The sequence below is a fragment of the Neoarius graeffei genome, chromosome 11, assembly GCF_027579695.1.
Source record: "Neoarius graeffei isolate fNeoGra1 chromosome 11, fNeoGra1.pri, whole genome shotgun sequence".
Taxonomy (NCBI): domain Eukaryota; kingdom Metazoa; phylum Chordata; class Actinopteri; order Siluriformes; family Ariidae; genus Neoarius; species Neoarius graeffei.
Window position 1 is genome coordinate 51,359,529 of NC_083579.1, and position 26,129 is coordinate 51,385,657.

A 26,129-nucleotide genomic window follows, 5' to 3' on the forward strand; every position below is an offset into this window, starting at 1 on the left:
CTATGGTCACAAGCTGTGGGTAGTGACTGAAAGAATGAGATCGCGGATACAAGCGGTAGAAATGAGTTTTCTCCGCAGGGTGGCTGGGCTCTCCCTTAGAGACAGGGTGAGAAGCTTGGTCATTCGGGAGAGACTCAGAGTAGAACTGCTGCTCCTCCACATTGAAAGGAGTCAGTTGAGGTGGTCCCTGGACAGCTCCCAAGGGAAGTTTTCTGGGCTTGCCCCACCAGGAGGAGACCCCGGGACAGACCCAGGACACGCTGGAGAGATTATATCTCTCGGCTGGCCTGGGAACGCCTTGGTATCCCCCCAGAAGAGCTGGTGGAGGTAGCCAGGGAGAGGGAAGTCTGGGCTGCTCTGCTTAGGCTGCTACCCCCGCGACCCGGATCTGGATAAGCGGTAGAAGATGGATGGATGGATGGAAGTTTTAATTTTCTTTGAGTTTTCTGAAATCAACACAGGGTCAAAATGATACATACAGGGTCAAAAATTTGCATACGCTCACTTAGGTTATTAATTCAGAGGTGCTGAAACCTCTAAAATGTCTCTTATCTTGCCAAGGCCGAGGTCTCTTAACTTCCTGTTAGTGATCATGATTGACTACAGCTGGTAGCTTCTCTGTGCCTGCATAAAAAGGGTTTGTTTACAGCACTCATTGGATTGACCAACACACAGCGGGAAAGTCCAAGGAGCTCAGTGCAGATCTGAGAAAGAGGATCGCAGATATATACAACTCCAGAATGTCTCTTGGAGCCATTTCTAAACAACTGCAAATTCCAAAATCAGTTCAAACAATTGTATGCAAGTTATTGTGAGGTGTAGTCACTTTGCCAAGCCACTTTGCTTCAAGAAAACCCAAATTGTCACCCTCAGCTGAAAGGAAATTGGTTTGGATGGTCAGGAACAACCTGGGAACCACCATGGCACAGCCCTGCCATGAACTGGAAGCTGATGGATCACCGTTGACAGTTCAGATCACCATGGACTAAGAGGCTGCTATCCAAGAAATAACCCCCTGCTCCAAAATTGGCACCTTCAAGCTTAACTAAAGTTTGAAGCTGACCACACAGACAAAGAAAAAGCCTTGGAGGAAAGCTGTATGGTCAGATGAGACAAAGATTGAGTTGTTTGGCCACAATGACCACCATGTACAGAGGGACACTGTACCAGATGGTGGTGGTAGGATCATCATGCTCTGGGGCTGTTTTGCTGCCAATGGAACTGGTTCATTGCACAAAGTGGATGGAATAATGAAGAAAGAGGATTACCTCAGGATTCTTCAGCATAAACCATCAGAAACTTGAACACAACTTGGGAGTTACAATAGGACAATGAACCCAAACACGTATCCGAGCTGGTTGTGGAGGATAAAGCAGGCTAACATTAAGCTTAAAACAAGTCCTTACTTCAGTCCTGTTGAAAATATGTGGACCGTGCTTATAAGTCAAGTCTATGCCAAGAAAAAAAAATTAATTGAACTCTATCAATTCTACCATGAACAGTCATGAAATATCCAACCAGAATTCTGCCAGAAGCTTGTTCATGGTAAACAAAAATGTTTGGTCAAAGTGAATCTTGCAAAGAGGCATTTTACCCAAATATTAGGTGTGCTGTATGTATATTTTTGACCCTGTATGTATAATTTTGACCTTGTGTTGATTTCAGAGAAAATTAAAACTTGTGCACTAAATTCTAGTGTTTTTTTTTTTTTAAATTAAAGATGTTTGCTGTACAGGGCGGCACGGTGGTGTAGTGGTTAGCGCTGTCGCCTCACAGCAAGAAGGTCCGGGTTTGAGCCCCGTGGCCGGCGAAGGCCTTTCTGTGCGGAGTTTGCATGTTCTCCCTGTGTCCGCGTGGGTTTCCTCCGGGTGCTCCGGTTTCCCCCACAGTCCAAAGACATGCAGGTTAGGGTAACTGGTGACTCTAAATTGACTGTAGGTGTGAATGGTTGTCTGTGTCTATGTGTCAGCCCTGTGATGACCTGGCGACTTGTCCAGGGTGTACCCCGCCTTTCGCCTGTAGTCAGATGGGATAGGCTCCAGCTTGCCTGCGACCCTGTAGAACAGGATAAAGCGGCTAGAGATAATGAGATGAGATGAAAAACATTCAAATCAGTTTTAAATGCCAAAAAACTTGAAGCAACTTTGAAAAACCTACATTTGTGTACATAAACTTTACCTATAATTAAAATATTATTACATAAAAATTCATTTTTGTCTTCCATAAAGACACCACATTTAACTATATGATAATCAAGTACAGGTATTACATTTTTTGTAACTACCCACTCATACATTCTGTCCCAAAAGATCTTAACACTATTACAGGTGTAGAAAAGATGTTCCTGAGTTTCGATATCTTCTTGACAAAACGTATGTACATTACAGTCCCAATTAAACTTTACTCAAAATAATCCCTTACAGAGCCCTGTGATGACCTGGCGACTTGTCCAGGGTGTACCCCACCTTTCGCCCATAGTCAGCTGGGATAGGCTCCAGCTTGCCTGCGACCCTGTAGAAGGATAAAGCGGCTAGAGATAATGAGATGAGATGAATCCCTTACAGAAAAAACACATGAATTTCCCATGTATTTCACATGTGATCACGTTACCACGTGGTAACATGTGGAATACATGGTATCAGATTTTGTAACATGTGTTACCATGTAGAGCACATGTGGAAAACATGTTACCACGTGTGTAAAACATTCCCACATGTGATTCACATAAAATTGGGCCAAAACCACGTTTCCCATTTGCAAATAACGTTTCCCACGTGCAAAACACATTTTCCACATATTTCACATGTGAAAAATCACATGTGAAGTTCATGTGGTTTTTCTGTAAGGGATTCCTTGCATGAATAAATATTATTGTTTTAAAATGAACTTCTTTCATTTTTGCGAACAAAGGAAATGACAAATGTGTCGTCAGATTAGATTATGGACACAAGCAACAATTGCGAAAATGAAACAATTACCTACCATCCACTACGTAATTGTTTAATTTTCGCAATCGTTGCTTGTGTCCATAATCTAATCTGTAACCTGCAGACACTTTACTTAAGCATGTTATTTGGTGTGTGCGTTACGGAATGAAACCAAGAAACAGGTGAGAAGGAATCGATTCTAGGAACTTTGGAACTGACTCTGATTCTGATTCTAAGTACTGGGAATCAATGTAGTCGATTCAAAGAGTCGATTCCATATGAATGATGTGCATGATACAGCTTCAAACTGCTGTTGTGTGTTTCAAACAAGAACAGAGGACTAGTTGTTTGTTAATTACTATAGTTAGTAGTACAGTAGCCCAGTAAAAAAAAAAGTTTATTATTATAGTTAATAGCCTTTTTAGCTAATCATTTGAATTCAATAGCTTTAACCCAGCTACAGTACAAATAATGTCAACATAATGTGTTCTGTCGGTGGAAGGTTCAGGAATATAAAGCTCTGTGGTGCCAATGAAAACCCCGTATATCACTGTGAACATTTAAATAATGAGTTTAATATTTGAGTAGTTAGATCTCATCTCATCTCATTATCTCTAGCCGCTTTATCCTGTTCTACAGGGTCGCAGGCAAACTGGAGCCTATCCCAGCTGACTACGGGCGAGAGGCGGGGTACACCCTGGACAAGTCGCCAGGTCATCACAGGGCTGACACATAGACACAGACAACCATTCACACTCACATTCACACCTACGGTCAATTTAGAGTCACCAGTTAACCTAACCGGCATGTCTTTGGACTATGGGAGAAACCGGAGCACCCGGAGGTGGTGGGTTTCCCAAAAGCCTCTTAACGCTAAGAGCATCTTAACTAGAAGAGTGTTCATTGTGCTGCTCGCTCTACCTTTTAACAATGATCTTTGTGCAATGATGATTTTGGGAAACTCGGGCCAGACCAGTATACCACTTGCGCAAAGGCATTTTTTGCTGCTTTGGTTTTATGTTGTGGGGGAAATACTTCGTGTTTTAACCGTTTCACCCTGACAACGCCCAACCCCTGTTCAGACCGATGCTCATCGAGTGTGGGCAAAACAGATACAGTACTCTGGAATCGAATCCAAAGCTCGTTAATGTAGCCAAATCAACTTTACTATTTTTTAATGTTTGCACTGTCTGTAAATACAAGGAATAGATATAATTCTTTCACAGTACTGAAAACCCAGACCTTCTCTGGTCTTTAGTTATGAAGCCACTAAACCGCATTAACAAGAAGTTTGGACACATACATTTTTACAACTGTTTATTTACTCAATAAAACGCAAAACAATTTATGCAAAGACTATCATGTCCATTTTTTTTTTTAATGTAGACAAAACAAGGATGACTGAGACAGTCTCGATGCAGATGGGTGAGGATTCAGACTGTAAAGGCAGCACAATGCTTCTAGCAAACAGCATTCAGTTCCTTCACATCTGGGCCTTAACTCCTAACATAGTCACAAAAACACAGCTCATGCTAGTCAATAGCAGAATAAAATAAATAATAAAATAAGATACATAAATGCAGTACAATTAGCAGCAATACCTCAATTAAATGCCATTTGATCAGTAGTGTCACTGTTCTGATTGATTAGTATCAATTACCACTTTCATTCCAACAGTAGTTTCATTGTGTGAAATGTGTATGAGCAGTATTGAATCAATCAAACTGAGCCAAAACTCCATTAAAAGGAAAAAAAAACAAATATATCATTCATTCACTATACATGTATAACATTCACATGCTCCCATTAGATATGTACTGTAATACCTAACTAAACGGTAAAAGGGCAATGTGTTACATTCTTTGAGTTTGGTTTCTTTATTCCTTTTCATTTTAAAATGCCCCTTTCTTTTTTTCTTTTGTCTTCCTAAACTTCCTTTATTATACCTTTGTAATTGCTTTATCCAGAAAGACCCAAAATAGCAAATCCAAGCATGGCAGACTGGCAGAATTCACAGTATTTTTACTTATTATTGTGCTAGCTTGTCAGTAACGTAACTATTTTATAGAATGACCTTAATGAACAGAGCAAGTACAGAGCGATGACAAAATATGCAGGAGATCTAAGGCGAATAACTGCATTCCAGGCAGCATCCTATTTTTTTTTTTTTGGTTTTTCTTCAAAAATACTTTCTCATCGTAACATTTACTGCGTTAAGTCCATTGTGCTACCCTCAGCGTCTGATGCCTTGTTCGTGTTCATTCTCCGTGTCGAAATGTAAAACATGCTGAGATGACTAGGATATATCACTGCTGATGCTATTGTCTGGGTGAAGCAGGTAGTACTGGGCCTCTGAGGTGTAGTGCATGAACTGTAGTAGAAGTAGACAAACAGATACTTAGTACATACAGGGCATCCATAGATACAGAGGTAATGGAGGAGATATCAACAGCGTGCAATGGGGGAATAATTGCAAAGTGAAGGGGATGGGGGTGGGGGTAGAGGGGCAAGAAGAATGGGGACATGGGTAGGGAGGGACGGGAAGGGAGCACTTAGTATTCATCCTGGTCCAAGTGGGCCTGCTCGTCTATTTCCTCATCGTCTGGCGCTGCAAATCCTTCCTGCAGTCCAAGAAACATGGCCTTTATTAGAGTTAATTCTCGTCTCTCTTGATTTCTAACCTCACATTCACACTAGCAGGCAACAACTTGCTCATATCGCTTGTAGTTTGTCTCTTGTGGGTATGTAGCGAATGCTACTGTTGTCGCTTGTCAGTGTGTGTCCAGCATTTTGTTAGGTCCAATGACAAACAGTAGTAACAAAGCAAGCTAATCGTAACAACTACATACACCAGAAACATTAACATCTCTGCTACTTATGTCCAAGCTTTATTTTTCTTTCTACACTACGTTCACACTGCAGGCTGAAGTGACTCAAATCCGATCTTTTCGCCCATATGTGACCTGTATCCGATCTTTTATTGACAATATGAACGACACAGATCCGATTTTTTCAAATCCGACCCAGGCCATTTGGATATGTGGTCCTAATTCCGATTCCTATCCGATCTTTTCATATGCGACTTCAGTCTGAACCGCCAGGTCGCATTCATCCGACTTACACGTCATCAACAAGCCACAAACGTCACTATTCTGCGCTGAAGTAGGCGGCAGGTCTCTCAAAAAAAGTTACAACAACAAAACCCTTGCCCTCTTCCTTCTCAACCTCCTCCTTAACATCAGGCTATTGTGCATGTTCTGGCTCCGTCGCAACAACAACTGCATCATCGCCAGGTACTCCATGCTGGCTACTGTCATACACAGGAAACTTTAGGTTACTTCCGTAAACACTGGCCATGCTCACTGCGTGTGACGTCGTCGTATCCTGCAATGCGCATGCGGAACACTTTTAGGTCACTTTTCGTTCATACTGAGGATCACATACAAGTCGCATATATTTGTTAATGTGAACGACCTCACAAAAAAATCGGATTTCACAAAAAAATCGGAATTGAGCATTAAGCCTTGCAGTGTGAACGGAGTGTTAATGTCTCTATATACTGTACATTTAATGAAAGTCAGATATAACAAGATAAGACGAAACCATGTTTTTTTGGGGGGCGTTTTTTTCCTTCCATTTTTGTGCATCGGTCTGTCAATGGGATCTAATTACAAGTTGTGAGCGGAGAAGTGAAGAAATGCGAGACTACATGCACCACAGGATTGGTCTGACGAAACTTTCAAGCCAGTTGTTTGGCTTTGCTGCTTTACTGTGCATGAAATCTCAATTCAAATGTCACGCTGTCACTTTCCACAGAAAATGAATAGGTCATCTGTTTGCTTTGTCTTGCTAATGTGAATGTAAGGTAAGGCATACTCATTCCACTATTACCAAATCATTATCCACTCAGCCATCCATTCTAATATGCACTGGGGTTGGGAATAGCCATGCCTACCTCTGTGGCATAAAGGATGTTGATTATCCGAGTGAGGATGGGGTTGTTCTCGTTCTCGTGTTCCTGGCAGATCAGCTCAATGTCTCGCAGTTTGCTGAAGTAGAAATCTCTTTCCTTCTCCAGACCGTCTACAGTTAACTTCAGTTCCATTAACTTTCCAAAAGAAACGGGGGGGAAAAAAAACAAGGAAGGACGACTTTCCCTGTTACTATTGAGACAGGGCAGGCAGACGTAGCTCTATTCTGAGGAATATAGGTCACTAAAAACAGGCCAAATAGTTCTGAACGTATAATGGGAATAATGGACATGCACTTTTTGACATATTGTAATCATTTGCTACACTATGACTACAAAAAAAAATAATGAATTCATTTGTACAAGTAGTAGGCTGGGAAAATAAACAAAGGTGATAGTCACAATTGTGTAGAATTATAAAAAACAATTATACATCACCCAACTCATGTGAAACACTGGAAGGCAGATTAAGATGTCCTTACCCTCCCAGTGACTCTACCTGTTGATTAAGCTCCATGATCTCAGCATCGCCACCTCCATTCCGAGTGAGACTGGGGTTCTTCCTGACAGTCGTGGTCATCACCCTCTGTGGCGTGGGCATGTTTTTGGGGACTGTGGGCGATGTTCTCTGTGGCCCTGAAATTCAAACAACTTCAGTGATGAGCCATTGCCTTATTATCACCAAGCTACACAAAGTAAAACATGTTTCATGCAGTAAGCTGATGTACTTTAAATATGCAGAAGTAGCAACGTTTAATGATGTGCTAGGCTAAATCCGGTATTTAAAGCCTGAGCAAGATCAGCCTTTTAGTCTAAAGCTGTTGCATGGACATTTTGTTAATTCTGTAACATTGGTTAAACTCAAATTGGAACAGAAACTCTGTAAAATATTATCTTTTTAAGGACATTTAACCAAAGTCACATCATTATGATACGATGTTCTTAGGAGACTGAACTGCGGACACATTTCCATTCCAGCCCAATGACATCATAGCAAAGGTCAACTGTTAAGCATTTTTAATTTGCAGGCTACTTTTCATATTTTTGTCCTACTGTTGACTTCAAAATGGCATGATATAATAAATAAATAAAATCCGGCTCAATTATAATAGTTTCATATTACATCCTGACATCAAAACAATGAAGAGTTTTCAGATCGTATTTCTTGGACTGAGGTGTAACAAAGACTGACTCAAAAACACAAAAATCCTTGCAGTGCAGGTAAATAATTTGAGTTCAGCCGATACATATAATTCAAACCAACTGCCCAAGTCATCACTGTGCAACTTTGGTTGTTAGTCGCATGTTTGTATTGAGACTTTTTTTTCAATGGCACTGAGCTGAATATTTCACCACAAGATGCAATTTCGCACTGTTGACTTTTATGGAAGCTTGAGCATGGAGCAAGGCCGTGCACAAACCGGCCACTTGCAGGGTAGAAGCTCAGCAATGGATGCAGCAGAGGTGCAATAGAATCATGGGGTTACCTGGACCAGTTCTCTTGGGTTTGTGGGAAAAGTGTTCACCTGGATTCAGGGGAGGAGCGATGTCTTGACCCTGTCTAGCTTGAAGAGGATCATACTCTTTTCCATCATAGTTGGCATCAAAGAATTTCTTGAACCATTGGACGAATTCAAAGTTGTCTTGGAACTTCCCCTTGACAAGCTTTTCCACTGGGATTATCTGATCGGGTAATAAATATGACAAATATTTACAAACACAAGTCATTCACGTCGTTTTGAACATCTGTTATATGATATTGAGTCTAGGCAACTGAATTTGTCATATAATCTTGAAAACATGTCAACACTCACTGCCTGAAAACTGATATGAAAATATGAAATTCTCAGTTTTTTCAATAAATAACTAAGCACAACACAATGTAGACATTTATATATACTGTCAGACATGTAATCAAATATAATCTCACTATAACTGACTTTCCCCATATAGTATAGTGTTGCATAAAAATATTGCATGAATGGTTCAAGTAAAAAAAATTGCTTCTAATATATTTTAATTAAGGGCGGCACGGTGGTGTAGTGGTTAGCGCTGTCGCCTCACAGCAAGAAGGTCCGGGTTCGAGCCCCATGGCCGGCGAGGGCCTTTCTGTGCGGAGTTTGCATGTTTTCCCCGTGTCCGCGTGGGTTTCCTCCGGGTGCTCCGGTTTCCCCCACAGTCCAAAGACATGCAGGTTAGGTTAACTGGTGACTCTAAATTGACCGTAGGTGTGAGTGTGAATGGTTGTCTATGGCCAAGTTTACATTAGACCGTATCTGTCTCATTTTCTTCGCGGATGCACTGTCCGTTTACATTAAACCGCCTGGAAACGCCGGGAAACGGGAATCCGCCAGGGTCCACGTATTCAATCTAGATCGTGTCTGGTCCGGTGCTGTGTAAACATTGAGAATACACGGATACACGGCTACGCTGTGCTGAGCTCTAGCTGGCATCTCATTGGACAACGTCACTGTGACATCCACCTTCCTGATTCGCTGGCGTTGGTCATGTGACGCGACTGCTGAAAAACGGCGCGGACTTCCGCCTTGTATCACCTTTCATTAAAGAGTATAAAAGTATGAAAATACTGCAAATACTGATGCAAATACTGCCCATTGTGTAGTTATGATTGTCTTTAGGCTTGCCATCCTTCCACTTGCAAGTGGTAAGTGATATGCGCTGGGATCACACACACAGCGGCTCAGTCCCGAATCATTGCTTGTGCACTTCACTCGCGTGCTCTGTGAGCTGCACAGGGCTGGACTGCGCACCCTCCAGAGGGCACTCGCTGTTCAGGGCGGAGTGATTTGGAGCGCAGGATGCCTGCGGAGCCGAGCGTATCCGTGTATTGATGTTGCTGTGTGCACGCAAATCGTGTATTGGTGTTGCTGTGTGCACACTAATCGTTTTAAAAACGTTAATCTGATGATCCGCTGATACGGTCTAATGTAAACTTGGCCTATGTGTCAGCCCTGTGATGACCTGGCGACTTGTCCAGGGTGTACCCCGCCTTTCGCCCGTAGTCAGCTGGGATAGGCTCCAGCTTGCCTGCGACCCTGTAGAACAGGATAAAGCGGCTACAGATAATGAGATGAGATATTTTAATTAAGATATATTGCTGAATCAAAAGGCTTCCTAAATGACATGGGAAAAAAATATTTCAAACAATGAAAACAGACTAACTTTGTCCACACTCATCCTCTTGAAAGCTGCTTGAAGAACTTTGAAATTGTGTATATACTCGTGTTCCAACTTTGCTTGGAATTTCACCTTCTTGAGAAAAATACACCCTGGGAATAACATGTCCATGAACTGACAATATGCTGCACCTATAGATAAACAAAAACACAAAAATGTTTATCTTGTTCGTTATGATGAAAAGTCATTATGCTTAAGTTAGGAGCGCCATTTTGATCTGGTGAATAAACACCATCAGTCAGAATCACTTGGATCCAAATTTGTGAAACTTTGTAATATTGGAGGGAAAACAACGACTAGGAAAGTGAATGCAGCTAAGGTGAAATTGTCAGTCTGTTTAATGCTGAACATGATGAGACTCACCTGAACATAATTGCTCTATTTTGGTGTAGCTGAGCTGGAGAGAGTCGTTCACCCATGCCAGCATGTCATGTCGGCTCAGGTTCTCATTGGTTACAGATGTGGAGTATACGTTCACCGCCATTCCTTACATGGAGGAAATGATGTAAAGGTAGTTTTTATTATGTCTAGCTGGACTTTATCCATTGGAATTTGACCAGACATTGAAAACTGACTATTCAAAAGTGAAGATAAAGTTAAAAAACTTTGAGAGCAGGCAAGAGGAACTGCATTTTTCATGGAATATTAAAACAACAATAATTCTGTCTTTTAGGTAATTAATGGTGATCAATTATGTGCAATATGACAGGGAGACAGTAAACAAATCACATTTTATTTCAGGTTCTCTGAGAAAAACGTTTGTAATAAAGAAGGGAGAAACACAGTACAACACCTTCAATATTAACTGTCAAGTTGAATTTTATATAATAGGTAAAAAACAACACTAAACAGCATAGTGCTCTGGTTCTCCACATCCCTGATTATCTAAAGTGTCGAATCATCAGAGAGTAAAGAAAGCAAGAACATCACAATCCTTATCTGGAAGTCAAACCTTCCAGACTAGACTGGGATTCTTTAGCATTTTTTTCTACCATAGTTAACAAGTAGCCTGGACATATCTACTTCATCCAACCTGTTCGGTGATCTGTGCTCTATACCACGGGTTCTCAAAGTGGGGTCTAGGGAAATCCTGGGATCAGTGAAGCATAGCCAGGGGGTCTTTTTATTTACAGTGGTGGAAATCCAACCCATTCTCAATCCCAACACATTAAATATTGAAGCATGGGCAGAAGCGTCACTAGTTTAGAGTCACTACACGCATGCAGAAGGGCGACTTCGTTCTCATTATACAGATGTGCTTGGTAATTCTGTGGTTATTAATGAAAGCCAATTTGCTTCATCTCTCTGATGCAAGAACGAAACAAATTTACTGGCTTTGTGAATGAAATTTGGTGAATGAATGAACAAAACACAGTCTGTAATCAAGAATAACACTTCTCTGATTTTTCTTTATTGTTATTTAGTGCGGGCGGCACGGTGGTGTAGTGGCTAGCACTGTCGCCTCACAGCAAGAAGGTCCTGGGTTCGAGCCCAGCGGCCGACGAGGGCCTTTCTGTGTGGAGTTCGCATGTACTCCCCATGTCTGCGTGGGTTTCCTCCGGGTGCTCCGGTTTCCCCCAAAGGCTAATTGGTGGCTCTAAATTGACCATGAGTGTGAATGGTTGTTTGTCTCTCTGTATCAGCCCTGTGATGACCTGGCGACTTGTCCAGGGTGTACCCCGCCTCTCGCCCATAGTCAGCTGGGACAGGCTCCAGCTTGCCTGCGACCCTGCACAGGATAAGTGGCTACAGATAATGGATGGATGTTATTTAGTGCTGGTGGAAATCACGACCCATCATTATCGAAGTTACTAGCCTATATGAACAAGTTTACTCAAAACATCAACAAGTCAAAATCTCATCTCATCTCATTATCTCTAGCCACTTTATCCTGTTCTACAGGGTCACAGGCAAGCTGGAGCCTATCCCAGCTGACTACGGGCGAAAGGCGGGGTACACCCTGGACAAGTCGCCAGGTCATCACAGGGCTGACACATAGACACAGACAACCATTCACACTCACATTCACACCTACGAACAATTTAGAGTCACCAGTTAACCTAACCTGCATGTCTTTGGACTGTGGGGGAAACCGGAGCACCCGGAGGAAACCCACGCGGACACGGGGAGAACATGCAAACTCCACGCAGAAAGGCCCTCGCCGGCCACGGGGCTCGAACCCGGACCTTCTTGCTGTGAGGCGACAGCGCTAACCACGTGCCTCCCCCAAGTCAAAATCAAGTATCTTATAAATAATGTCACCTTTTGGTTGGTGGAGAATTTATAAACGGAATACTAATAAATAGACAAACTATTACTCTACGCATTTACACAGATCATGAAGTATATGTGTACTGGTCAGAGAAATGTACCAGTTAAAGGAGTGCCTGCTGACAGGAAGCATGCTCTGTCCAGTCCATGCATTTGCACTGGGACGAATCTCCTAAAAGCATCATGACCTTTATTGTAGTGGCAAGAAATCAGTGGCTCTCTGTGACATTTTGGGTTGCCAGTCCTCACCGACAGACCAGATGTGACTTTAATCTGCAGGTGTTTAATACTTGATTTGACTTGGAGATATATATTTTTTTCTTTCACCCTGCCCACCGTTAACGTGCCATCGCACACGCAGTTCGATTCACCCGTCAAGAAAAGACCATCTTAATGTAGTTTATTTTGAAAATGAATATCTAAAAGTATGTAATGAACATTGCAGTGAGTCTGGACACGTTGTCTCGAGCTCTAAGGGCACGTTGTCCAGTTTCTCTGCACTGATCCATGAATGGCCTCTGATTCTGCTTCAGTAACTAACACTGCTTTATTAACAGCTCGGGTGCATGCTTACTGTAAACACACACTGCTCTAGACTCGAGTGCCCACATGCTTACGAACTGTGGCGAGTTATTAAAAAGAAAAACAACCTGATGTTTAATTTATCAGCTAGCTGAGTCAGTAAATGCCCACACTGACAGAGCAGACTGCATTTCCAGCGAGTCTTGCCTTCACACAGCCCGCAGGCCCGCAGCCCACACCGTCATTGTGGTGTGTAAGGCTTCATAAGGCTGTAATGTTCGCCTGAACTGGCGTGAATAAATGATGACTGGGCTGAATGTCACGCTGCCTCACTAAAATAACATGGCAGGCCGCGGCGCGCGCGCTGTCCACTGTCGCCGCCGCTCGCTGGCTGACTGGAGCCTCACACACTCACACACAGCCACAAAGGCCCCAGTGCCGACACCGTCCAGGCGTGTTTTTAGCAAATAAACAACAACAAGACCAAATAAATATTCTTTAATTACTTACTGTGTTATCTTTTTGTCTAGGTTCCCGATGCAGCCTCCGTTACGCCTCCTGTCAGAATCTCAGACGAGCCCTGCTGCCTTAGCGCTTACAGTGCGGTGCAGTGCTTTGGAACGGGCCGCCCCCGCCGCTAATGCGCATGCGCGTAATAGTCCGGCGCCCCGCCCCTGCTGTTAATACAGTACTTTAACAAACATTTCAAAATGCATTTATTAGAGAGATAACATGTAGTAATACTACAACAACAGCAACAAATAATAATAATTATTATTATAATAATAATAATTATTATTATTATTAGTAGTAGTAGTAGTAGTAGTAGTACACAGTAAAAATCATAGTGTCAATTTTACTCTTTAAGAGTTGAATTTAACTCTCTGTCAGATAACATTTGGTCCCACTCAAAATCAGTGTAAAATTTACTCTATAGCCAGTGTAAGATTTTTAGAGTTAATTTTACTCTATTTTGTGTCAAAATTAACAATGAGGTGTGTAAAAATATTTAACACTATAGATAGTGTAAGATTTTCAGAGTTAATCTGACTCTATATTGTATTTTCGCGGGGAATCATCACCCTGCAGAGTAGATTTTGTCGTTGTGTGCAAGTGGGAATTAACTCTCACTTTTGACACTACCATTTAGACGATTTTACTCTGCATAGTGTTATAACTACTCTATCCAGAGGAAAATAGGTTTACACTGCAATATTGACACTCCATTTTTTACTGTGTAGTAGTAGCAGTAGTAGTAGTAGTACTAGTACTGGTATTATTTTATAATATTTATATACTATATTATTATTATTAGTAGTAGTAGTAGTAGTAGTAGTACTGATATTAATTTATAATATTTATATACTATATTATTATTATTATTAGTAGTAGTAGTAGTAGTAGTAGTACTGGTATTATTTTATAATATTTATATACTATATTAGTAGTAGTAGTAGTAGTAGTACTAGTACTGGTATTATTTTATAATATTTATATACTATATTATTATTATTATTATTAGTAGTAGTAGTAGTAGTAGTAGTAGTAGTAGTAGTAGTACTGGTATTATTTTATAATATTTATATACCATATTATTATTAGTAGTAGCAGTAGTACTAGTACTGGTATTATTTTATAATATTTATATACTATATTATTATTATTATTATTATTATTATTATTATTAGTAGTAGTAGTAGTAGTAGTAGTAGTAGTACTGGTATTATTTTATAATATTTATATACTATATTAGTAGTAGTAGTAGTAGTAGTAGTAGTACTAGTACTGGTATTATTTTATAATATTTATATACTATATTATTATTATTATTATTATTATTAGTAGTAGTAGTAGTAGTAGTAGTACAACCCCAATTCCAAAAAAGTTGGGACAAAGTACAAATTGTAAATAAAAACGGAATGCAATACTTTACAAATCTCAAAAACTGATATTGTATTCACAATAGAACACAGACAACATATCAAATGTCAAAAGTGAGACATTTTGAAATTTCATGCCAAATATTGGCTCATTTGAAATTTCATGACAGCAACACATCTCAAAAAAGTTGGGACAGGGGCAATAAGAGGCTGGAAAAGTTAAAGGTACAAAAAAGGAACAGCTGGAGGACCAAATTGCAACTCATTAGGTCAATTGGCAATAGGTCATTAACATGACTGGGTATAAAAAGAGCATCTTGGAGTGGCAGCGGCTCTCAGAAGTAAAGATGGGAAGAGGATCACCAATCCCCCTAATTCTGCGCCGACAAATAGTGGAGCAATATCAGAAAGGAGTTCGACAGTGTAAAATTGCAAAGAGTTTGAACATATCATCATCTACAGTGCATAATATCATCAAAAGATTCAGAGAATCTGGAAGAATCTCTGTGCGTAAGGGTCAAGGCCGGAAAACCATACTGGGTGCCCGTGATCTTCGGGCCCTCAGACGGCACTGCATCACATACAGGCATGCTTCTGTATTGGAAATCACAAAATGGGCTCAGGAATATTTCCAGAGAACATTATCTGTGAGCACAATTCACCGTGCCATCCGCCGTTGCCAGCTAAAACTCTATAGTTCAAAGAAGAAGCCGTATCTAAACATGATCCAGAAGTGCAGACATCTTCTCTGGGCCAAGGCTCATTTAAAATGGACTGTGGCAAAGTGGAAAACTGTTCTGTGGTCAGACAAATCAAAATTTGAAGTTCTTTATGGAAATCAGGGACGCCGTGTCATTCGGACTAAAGAGGAGAAGGACGACCCAAGTTGTTATCAGCGCTCAGTTCAGAAGCCTGCATCTCTGATGGTATGGGAGATTAGTGCGTGTGGCATGGGCAGCTTACACATTTGGAAAGACACCAGCAATGCTGAAAGGTATATCCAGGTTCTAGAGCAACATATGCTCCCATCCAGACGACGTCTCTTTCAGGGAAGACCTTGCATTTTCCAACATGACAATGCCAAACCACATACTGCATCAATTACAGCATCATGGCTGCGTAGAAGAAGGGTCCGGGTACTGAACTGGCCAGCCTGCAGTCCAGATCTTTCACCCATAGAAAACATTTGGCGCATCATAAAACGGAAGATACGACAAAAAAGACCTAAGACAGTTGAGCAACTAGAATCCTACATTAGACAAGAATGGGTTAACATTCCTATCCCTAAACTTGAGCAACTTGTCTCCTCAGTCCCCAGACGTTTACAGACTGTTGTAAAGAGAAAAGGGGATGTCTCACAGTGGGAAACATGGCCTTGTCCCAACTTTTTTGAGATGTGTTGTTGTCATGAAATTTAAAATCACCTAATTTTTCTCTTTAAATGATACATTTTCTCAGTTTAAACATTTGATATGTCATCTATGTTCTATTCTGAATAAAATATGGAATTTTGAAACTTCCACATCATTGCATTCCGTTTTTATTTACAATTTGTACTTTGTCCCAACTTTTTTGGAATCGGGGTTGTAGTAGTAGGAGGAGGAGAAGGAGGAGTAGTACTGGTATTATTTTATAATATTTATATACTATATTATTATTATTGTTGTTCACAGTTCAATCTATAATAATACAACACATTATAATAATATATTTATTATGCGTGCAATAATCCGGGATATGATAATATAATAAACAATATTATTTATAATAAATAATTTATTATTATTAATAGTAGTAGTAGTAGCAGTACTAGTACTGCTATTATTTTATAATATTTATATACTATATTATTATTATTAGTAGTAGTAGTAGTACTGGTATTTAATAATATTTATATACTATATCATTATTATTATTATTAGTAGTAGTAGTAGTAGTAGTAGTACTAGTACTGGTATTTTATAATATTTATATATTATTATTATTATTATTATTGATGTTAGAATCATTGTAGCTTGAACTGTCATTGTGAGGATTGAGCAAAAAAAATTGCTTTTTTTATTATTTTTTTTAATCCAGCAGTCCTGTTGAATTCTTGATTCTGATTGGTCAAAAGGTGTTGTTTAATTTTCTATAAAACAGAAGCTTAAAGCTGCGAGGCAAATCACCGGTTTCTATTAAAGCACTAGTTCAAATACATTATAGTTGCTATAGCAACAACCTGAACAGCACAGTGAACGCTGTAACTTAAAGTTTCCTGATGCAGGAAAGCTTTTTAGGATGGAGGAGTTTCTGGTTTCTTAATAACATGACAGGCTGCCTTTTTTTTTTTTTTTGGTCTTATTCGTTTCAATTGATCGATGTGTTAGAGAAATTTTCTCAGATAGTGAGGGAATCTGTGGTCATTTACCCTGAAGGCCAAAAGCAAAGATTGGACTATAAAGTACTTTTGTCATTACAATGAATGAGTGTGTCCAAACTTTTGACTAGTGCTGTACTTTTTACTTTGAAATGTATGCATGTTTAATTTGTAAAAAGTGATGCAGTGTTCAGAGAATATAATTTCAGCTTTTTTTTTTAAATCAAATGTAATAACTATATTATTGATAGTTAAAATGTAACAGTACTGTCACATGTCAACAAGGCACTTGTAGTAGAATTATGAGGAGATAATGTCTACTCCATAGGTAGCATACGATATATTTCTCTAGTAAGGAGACATTTGAAAAAAAAAGAAACCCTATAATAAGGCCAATTATCCTGTATAATCATGTGCAGTACCTATGTATGTTATTACTGTTAATGCTATTGTATAGTTTGCACACAGTTTATCACAAGTGCACCTATAGGAATCCTGGGCCTCCTGCTTTCAAAGGAGTGTTGTCGCCAATTAACTGTATTATATTTATCCTAATAGATTGTTCCACATCCTCAGCATTTCTACACAATTTACTGTAATACACTGAGTTTATTAGCCATTTTATTTGTTTGGTGCTCTGCTGTTCATTAGGGTGCATCAGTTGCCCCCTAAAAATGAAAAGTTCCTCCGATCATGATGCATTTTTGTTTTTATATTCCTTTTGGTAAGAAAACACACTAGGTGAAATATTTGGACAAAATTCAAAAGTTTAATGGTGGCACCAGGAGCTCAAAGTTATGGAAAAAGCTGCTATTTTATGACTTTTATGACAAAATTTCGATCACTTTTCATGAACATTATGGCACCTTATAGAGTATACCAAATATCTTAGATCCACATTTTTAGTACATATTCTAAATATATTATCAAGCACAGTTTGAGTTTTAGCTGTTCATTTAATCATTGTTCAACTACTTTTAAACAATACAAATGTATTATGAATCACATTAATGCTTCTCAATCCCTTGCAAAGGTTCTTAACATGATCTCTGGGTCACAAGGAATCAATAAATGGAGTCCAACATTGTGATTCAAACCTTACGCGAAAACATAAGCGTTTTTTTGGCAAAAAATGAACCTCATGGTGCCACCATTAGACTTTTGAATATGGTCAAAAAATGTTACAGGATGTCTTTATTGGTGAAAAGGAACACCCAAACAAAAACGCATCAGATTTTATGAAAGTGAGGGCAACTGATGCACCCTACTGTTCATTCCTACCAAGATTTATGTTCATCACATTGACATAAATTAAAAATAATTCTGAGCATTTTAATTCCATTCAGCTATTTAAGTAATTTGTTTAATATAATTAAATACTAATAATTTTAAATATGGTATTATACAAGCATTGTTTAGCACACTAATCACTAATACAAGTTAGTTTGCTTCTCGTTAAGTTGACAGCAATCACACACACACACACTTCTATCTCTCTTTCATAAGTGTGTTACAATATTCCACACTGTAGTAATGCATCCATGTGTAGGTTCATCCTACATGCTTTAATGCTGTAACTCAGGATCAAAAAAGTACCATACAAGGTTGGACAGGGTTTATTTGAACTTTTGAGAGGAACAGAACACATACACTTGTAGTGCATACATACATGGTATAGATTAAAAAATACGTTTGAGAAACATCGAGAGAAATGTTGAGTTCCAAAAGGAAACAAAAACATCCACACGCATGAATATTCAGCACCAATAGAGAAATCCTAGTATATCTGTTGGACAGGTTCACTTCGACATCTTTACTGCCGTTATGCCGTAACAGATGTTGTCTACAGTGGGGTCTCCCAACATGGCTGGCCTACTGAGAGGAGTCGTAACAGAACCAATGAAAGACCATAGCAATGAATCTCCTTTTAATCGAGCACTTCAATATGTTTCTGAGCCATTTGGCCATTTTCAGGGGTTATTCATTCAGTCACTGACTGCAATTTAAGTGTTTGAGTTTTGAAACATTTACAGATGTTACAGGTGTTATTTTTTATATTGGACAACACAATGCCAATTCATAATAAACCATAACTTGTATGTAGAAGTATGTTTTTTTTGTGATCTCTAAAAGCCTACATCTCTCTCCACTGTTTAACCAAGTCTCAAAATAATTAAAACTGTTTTCAGTTGAATACTATTTGAAAATTTGGAAACACACAGACATTTGTTTCGCAGTGTTCCTGGTGTTATGTCACTGTGAACTCAAAAAGGCAACCCTAGGCAATTACATAAACATGATGCGGTCAGACTTAACTGAGAAAATCAATCCTGATATGTGACACTGTAAACATGGCATTCATATTGGTTCACATTTATGGGAGGTACATTACTATGTTACTTGACCATAAACGGTCTCAGCAAATCTAAGAACAAACAGCTATTGATAACAAATCGGCAACACAGCACAAGTCTACCGCACAGGGACACACCACTGTTGCCACTCACCATGTCATGTGGGGGAAACAAATGCTAAAACAATAAAAAAAACAAAAAAAAAACAAATATGAACATACACAGTCTTGAGCGAAATCATAGTTGTGGCATTAAATAGATTTGATCAAACACTTTAGCTTGCTTTTGAATCATCCACAATTTAACAGTCATGTGAAAGAAAAAAATAATTCAATATACACAATGAAAATACAAAAGCGATACTGAGGCTGCAATATAGAAGCATCTTTTTTTTTAATATGTGTTATTTGATTACCACAACAGATGTACAGTTTAACAAATGGAGAGGCAGGGTAGTACTGTACATAAGTGCAATTCCAAAAATAAAACACTGAGGTAAACACAATCATGTGCCCAAATAATTAAAAAAAATGTGGTAAAATATATAATAATACACAGTCCCACATCCATTAAGCTGCGGTATTGTAATGTTTGTTCAAAATTTCTGCCAAATTTATACACCTTTAAAGGAATATTATAGCATTTTTTTCAATCTGATCAATCATCAATAGATTAACAATGCATGTGCAACTGATGATAGATTTGAGTCAACGTTTCTCTGTATTGAGGAAACAGAAAAAAGTTTTTCACCAAACCAAGTTAAAAAAATTGAAAAGTTAAAAAGGTTAAAAAGTTAAAAAAAGTTTAAGGGCTGTTGTTGGAGAATGTGTGTACGTATGGGGAAATATGGTGGATTGAAATCGATTCATTTGAGATCAGGTTGGGAAAAAAACCCTAAGTATTCCTTGAACTGTTGCATATCACAGTGCACTGTTCTGAATATAGTGATATAAAGTGAAGTAGACAGGATCAGAGGAGAACTTGCTTGCACCTTAACCAAATGAAATACATGACAGCAAGACCAGATTAATCAATGCTAGTGTAATTCATCAATACCCACATCTCTCACACAGGATCTACAAACCACACAGATACCTTGTTTTCCATTTTCCTTCAAAATAAACCCCTTTTTCCTGAAATCGTTAACATGGACATTTAATTATGCTAGTCGCAAAGTGACAAGGGTTAAATAAATTTTGGTCGATGTGAAATCATCAGATAATATTAGGTGTTTAGTTTCCGGCTTAGTTATTCAGTGGTTTGAGAAACAGCAGCAGCTGATGTTACCATATGCCACTGGATCTACCACCAGGGGGCGCCAGAATCCTTTGGGAAGATCTCTTTGGAAGGTCATCATCAATCTGGACGCCTGGAAAAAAAAAAAAAACACAAAAAACACAAAAGTTCCTATAGGTTACATGAGCATGATGTGTTTCTGTGGCTTTCAGTTCACTCGCATGGTGCTGCTGAATCTGACTTCTCAGAAGGTGGTGTTTATTTTGCAATCACAGCAGTTCTGACAGTAGTGCTGGCTACATGGAAAAAAAAAAATCAACGTGCTTGTGGTAATATATTATAATTTCTGGAGTAATAACTCATTCCCAGGCACTTGCATGGCAGGTGTGCTACATAATCTAAGGCTAATAATAAACTGTTTCCAAATGTGTTGTCATTTAACAAAGAAACATGTATAATTGTTGATATTGTCAAGCTTTGTCTAAGGAGATTTCTCATCTCATCTCATTATCTCTAGCCGCTTTATCCTGTTCTACAGGGTCGCAGGCAAGCTGGAGCCTATCCCAGCTGACTACTGGTGAAAGGTGGGGTACACCCTGGACAAGTCGCCAGGTCATCACAGGGCTGACACATAGACACAGACAACCATTCACACTCGCATTCACACCTACGGTCAATTTAGAGTCACCAGTTAACCTAACCTGCATATCTTTGGACTGTGGGGGAAACCGGAGCACCCGGAGGAAACCCACGCGGACACGGGGAGAACATGCAAACTCCGCACAGAAAGGCCCTCGCCGGCCACGGGGCTCGAACCTGGACCTTCTTGCTGTGAGGCGACAGCGCTAACCACTACACCACCGTGCCACCCTCTAAGGAGATTTATTATTTTATATTTATAGAACGTGTCTCAGCATGTCAGTCATGTGTAAGCTACAGCACTTGGGAACGGTTTGACACCATGAGAGAATTCATAACAGAGGACTGCGCTTTCTGATTCACACAAGTTGCATTTTTGTCTAATTCACTTCGAGAGAAAATAAGCCCATGTTTACATTAGACCGTATCAGCGGATCATCAGATTAACATTTTTAAAACGATTAGTGTGCACACAGCAACACCAATACACGATTTGCGTGCACACAGCAACACCAATACACAGATACGCTCGGCTCCGCAGGCATCCTGCGCTCCAAATCACTCCGCCCTGAACAGCGAGTGCCCTCTGGAGGGTGCGCACTCCGGCCCTGCGCAGCTCACAGAGCGCGCGAGTGAAGTGCACAAGCTGTGATTCGGGACTGAGCCGCTGTGTGTGTGATCCCAGCGCATATCACTTAACACTTGCAAGTGGAAGGATGGCAAGCCTAAAGACAATCATAACTACACAATGGGCAGTATTTGCATCAGTATTTGCAGTATTTTCATACTTTTATACTCTTTTTAATGAAAGGTGATACAAGGCGGAAGTCCGCGCCATTTTTCAGCAGTCGCATCACATGACCAACGCCAGCGAATCAGGAAGGTGGATGTCACAGTGACGTTGTCCAATGACGACGCCAGCTACAGCTCAGCACAGCGTAGCCGCGTATTCTCAATGTTTACACAGCACCGGACCAGACACGATCTGGATTGAATACGTGGACGCTGGCGGATTCCCGTTTCCCGGCGTTTCCAGGCGGTTTAATGTAAACGGACAGTGCATCCGCGAAGAAAACGAGACAGATACGGTCTAATGTAAACTTGGCCTAAGAGAGGCTGTGGTGAGGGAAAGACGCTATAGCAGCTGTTTATAGCTGCTATTAATGTAAATCATAATCTAAATTGTCTCGTAGGCATTCAAAAACATTAAATATAACTATAAATGAATATAAAAGAATTGTAAGAGGAATAAAATACTGCTGTTATTTAAGCAATACCGGTACATTCTCGTTAAATTTGTGTCCTTTCTTTGACTCATATTTTAAGTCAAAAGTTATATTCATAAAAAGATTCAGATAATATTAGGCCATGTCCACTGATGATGTCCCTGACACTACTGTCATAATCGTTTCGAACTAGGAAGTAGAATTTCACGTAGCGAATAAAGACGAGTGGAGTGATGCTCACGGTAAAACATCCCAGTGCAGTTATAGGGCACTCTTAGAATGCTGCTTGACCAATCAAATTAGTGGAAGAGAACTAAATATATACTGAAAAATAATCAGCTTAATAGCTTAACTGTAACAGCGTGCCCTGTTGTGTTTTATATGTTACGTATACAGTACAGTGCTACAGTCTTAGGCACATGTAAAGAAATACTATACGGCAATGATGCCTTCAAAATAATACATTTAAATCTCTTCAATTTATAAAATCTCCTATAACGAGCAGTAAACAGGGTTTCTGCAGGCTTGAACAAGTTCAATTTAAGACTTTTTAAGACCTTTTTAAGACCATAACAGGTTAAATTTAAGACTTATGCCGCACAAAAAAATAAAGAAAATTGGGAGAGCCTGAATTACTTTCAAAATAACAAAATTTATTATCATTCACGGGGGCGGTACGGTGGTGTAGAGGTTAGCGCTGTCGCCTCACAGCAAGAAGGTCCGGGTTCGAGCCCCGTGGCCGGCGAGGGCCTTTCTGTGTGGAGTTTGCATGTTCTCCCCGTGTCCGCGTGGGTTTCCTCCGGGTGCTCCAGTTTCCCCCACAGTCCAAAGACATGCAGGTTAGGTTAACTGGTGACTCTAGATTGAGCGTAGGTGTGAATGTGAGTGTGAATGGTTGTCTGTGTCTATGTGTCAGCCCTGTGATGACCTGGCGACTTGTCCAGGGTGTACCCCGCCTTTCGCCCGTAGTCAGCTGGGATAGGCTCCAGCTTGCCTGCGACCCTGTAGAACAGGATAAAGCGGCTAGAGATAATGAGATGAGATGAGATCATCATTCACCAATGAACTCGTTACATCCCTAGGGTGCGCTCTTGCATTAATGAGGAACTAAGCTGCAGTGGAGCCAAAGACATCCCGCAAATCACTTGAGGATGAGGCATTCGATTCCGTACGGTTTGTGTGTTGTAGCGTTACAGTTTGCACGGAGTTAGCTGATACACCGTCTCGAGATGTGCTTGGACCTGACAACAGTGAACAAAATTGAGTGATGGCATGCGATTGTTGCAGACTTTTATGGGCAGCCTGGTGCTTCTCCGCTTTCGCGTGCGATCCCGGTGCCTTTACACCCAGGGTGCTAAGTTTGAGTGTTCTTTTGCACAATGTGCAGTACGCCTCAAACGGATTGTTTGGTACACGTTTTAATCAGTCTACGAAATCATTGCGTTCAAGCCAGCAGTCGTTAAACTTGCATTTGCCCAATTTGCTACGAACCGTGACAATCTCCCTCGCTTCTTTTAGGCTCTACTGTCCAAATGCACGCGTACCATGCCCTGTGCATCACCATGCCAACCGGGCTAGACGCCGGATTCCACTGGGTCTCATTTGTAGTTTGCAGCGTAGCCTACTGATACTAAGTAGGCCTAGCCTATATGACTAATTATGAATATCACCAACGCATTTAACAAAAAAAAAAAGCGAATGGGGTAAATGGACGTAAGGATTTAAGATTTCACAAAATTACATTTAAGACCTACAATGCAAAATATGCTCGTATTTTAGACTTTTTAAGGCCTTAAATTAGGATTATCAAATTTTTGACTTTTTAAGACTTTTTAAGACTCCGCGGAAACCCTGAGTAAACGAAGAGTCAATATTTGGTGCAACAACCCTTTGCTTTTAAAATGCATCAATAGACTCAGGGAAACGTTATATAATTTTCTAAGATTATTGCCTGGTAATTTTTTTGAAGCATTTTGCCGAGTCTGCCACGGGTCTTCTGGAGACTTTGTCTGACGCACTTGCTTCTGTTTTTCAACTAATCTTCGACAGCGAGCATTCATTTTTTGTCTGAAAAGTAATTACAGAATGTTATTTCTATTCTTTAAAGCTAAGCAGCCTTTCAGATTTTTCAAGTGTAGGTCATAGAAAGAATTTTCCCTGACACCCAATTATTTTTGTTTAGTGGACTGAAAGCTACCGAACTTGAATCACAGACTTCCAATTTTACTAGTTTTTTAAAAAAAATAGAGCAATTAATGAATGAATTTAGGGCCACGTGGCCCTAAATTCTCCGCTATTTTTTTCCTGCTTCACCATGACCCAATTCAAGATACTACGTCATGCATCACGTGGTGGGCGTTCCGCGTTCACGCAAGGCATTGTGGGATACAAATTTGAAACAGGAGAGAAAAATGGAGGACGCGAATGAAACGTGAAAGACTGACTACAGTAAAGGAAAGCGAGAAGAAAAGACGTTATGTTGTGAAGGAAAGGAAACGCAGGACCAAACTAAAATATCGGCGGTCAGCGAGCACCTCGGTGTGATCAGCTGTTCGTTTAGCGACAGGACGATGTAACTGTCAGTGCACGATCAAGGTAAACCTGTAGATGGCAGTAATGCAACACTGTGGATGCCAGCTGCCGGAAAACCCAAAAGAAGAAGGTAAACCTGCGCAAGCGCACACGGACTTCCTCTGTTTGCTTGACTGTGTAAAGCGAGCGATTTCATGCACATTATTTGCTAGGGAAGCCCCTCAAATTAAATAACTTCCCAGCCACAGAATGGCCTGGTTTGATGTTTTTTTTGTGGGGGTTTTTTTGGTCAGATATTACAGAAATAAACATATCACAATGACCAAATTTCAGTAGTCTGGCTAACGCGACTTCAAAGCTCTGCGAGCATTTGGTCTGGCAAAGATATTAAGCCCAACCGTTTCCCAAAGCGCGTGGTTGACCCGCCTCCCTGAAATGCCTCAGTTTGCTACTGGTCGAAGCCAGAAAAGGCTGTGACGAAGCTTAAACCAATCACATCACTCTTTCCTCTGACGTATGTGACGCGACGGAAACTGCTTGAGTAACAGGAAGAAGATAAATACCTCCAGGGCTGCTCTTTGCTCCGTTTTCAATGAGAACTTCCCATTGAATGCTTTCAATACAGCATCTACCGCTGTGTCAAAGGCTTGCCGCTGCTCCATGTTCGTAATGTGAATGAAGCGCTTCCGGGATAGATTCTGTAAACAATCTATGGCTTCCGGTCGCAGTTCTACTACGTCACTGCCTTGAACACGCCTCTACCCAGGGCCATTGGAGATGCTCAAAGTTGATTGGTTCCCGATTTTTCGGGAGCTTGGAAGAGCTGTAGATAGCCTGCCTGGCCAGACTAAGTTCGCAACAGGCCCTCGTGTTGCGTCACACTTAGGATGGGCGGGCCCAGGCTACAATTTCAGAGGCAACTAAATTTCACCGATTTTATGAAACCGAAAGGCCATCTAGCTTTAACATTTATTGAAAAAGTGATATTTAGAAATCTAAAATGTTTGTTTTACTG

The 26,129-nt window shown here is 40.2% G+C and overlaps 2 protein-coding genes across 3 annotated transcripts in view; both read right to left on the reverse strand.

The window, feature by feature from the left end:
* Positions 1-4,231: 4,231 nt before the first annotated feature.
* Positions 4,232-13,499, reverse strand: mapre3a (microtubule-associated protein, RP/EB family, member 3a). 2 transcript variants are annotated; one of them, XM_060933044.1, is made up of 7 exons: positions 13,399-13,499; positions 10,459-10,581; positions 10,081-10,226; positions 8,424-8,580; positions 7,397-7,533; positions 6,883-7,035; positions 4,232-5,548 (listed from the first exon to the last, which is right to left on the reverse strand). In XM_060933044.1, the coding sequence occupies exons 2-7, from the start codon at positions 10,577-10,579 to the stop codon at positions 5,480-5,482; spliced, it is 783 nt and encodes a 260-aa protein (XP_060789027.1). In that variant the 5' UTR covers positions 10,580-10,581; positions 13,399-13,499; the 3' UTR covers positions 4,232-5,479. The 2 variants fall into 2 exon arrangements, with proteins under 2 accessions (XP_060789027.1, XP_060789026.1); XM_060933043.1 differs by having other exon boundaries at positions 8,385-8,580.
* Positions 13,500-18,739: 5,240 nt separating this feature from the next.
* The window catches only part of dpysl5a (dihydropyrimidinase like 5a), a 50,320-nt gene continuing 42,930 nt past the window's right edge, over positions 18,740-26,129 (reverse strand). Inside the window, exon 13 of the mRNA XM_060934116.1 lies at positions 18,740-20,850. Within this exon, the coding sequence (XP_060790099.1) occupies positions 20,765-20,850 (86 nt within the window). The 3' untranslated portion in view covers positions 18,740-20,764. The remainder of the gene's footprint in view (positions 20,851-26,129) is intronic.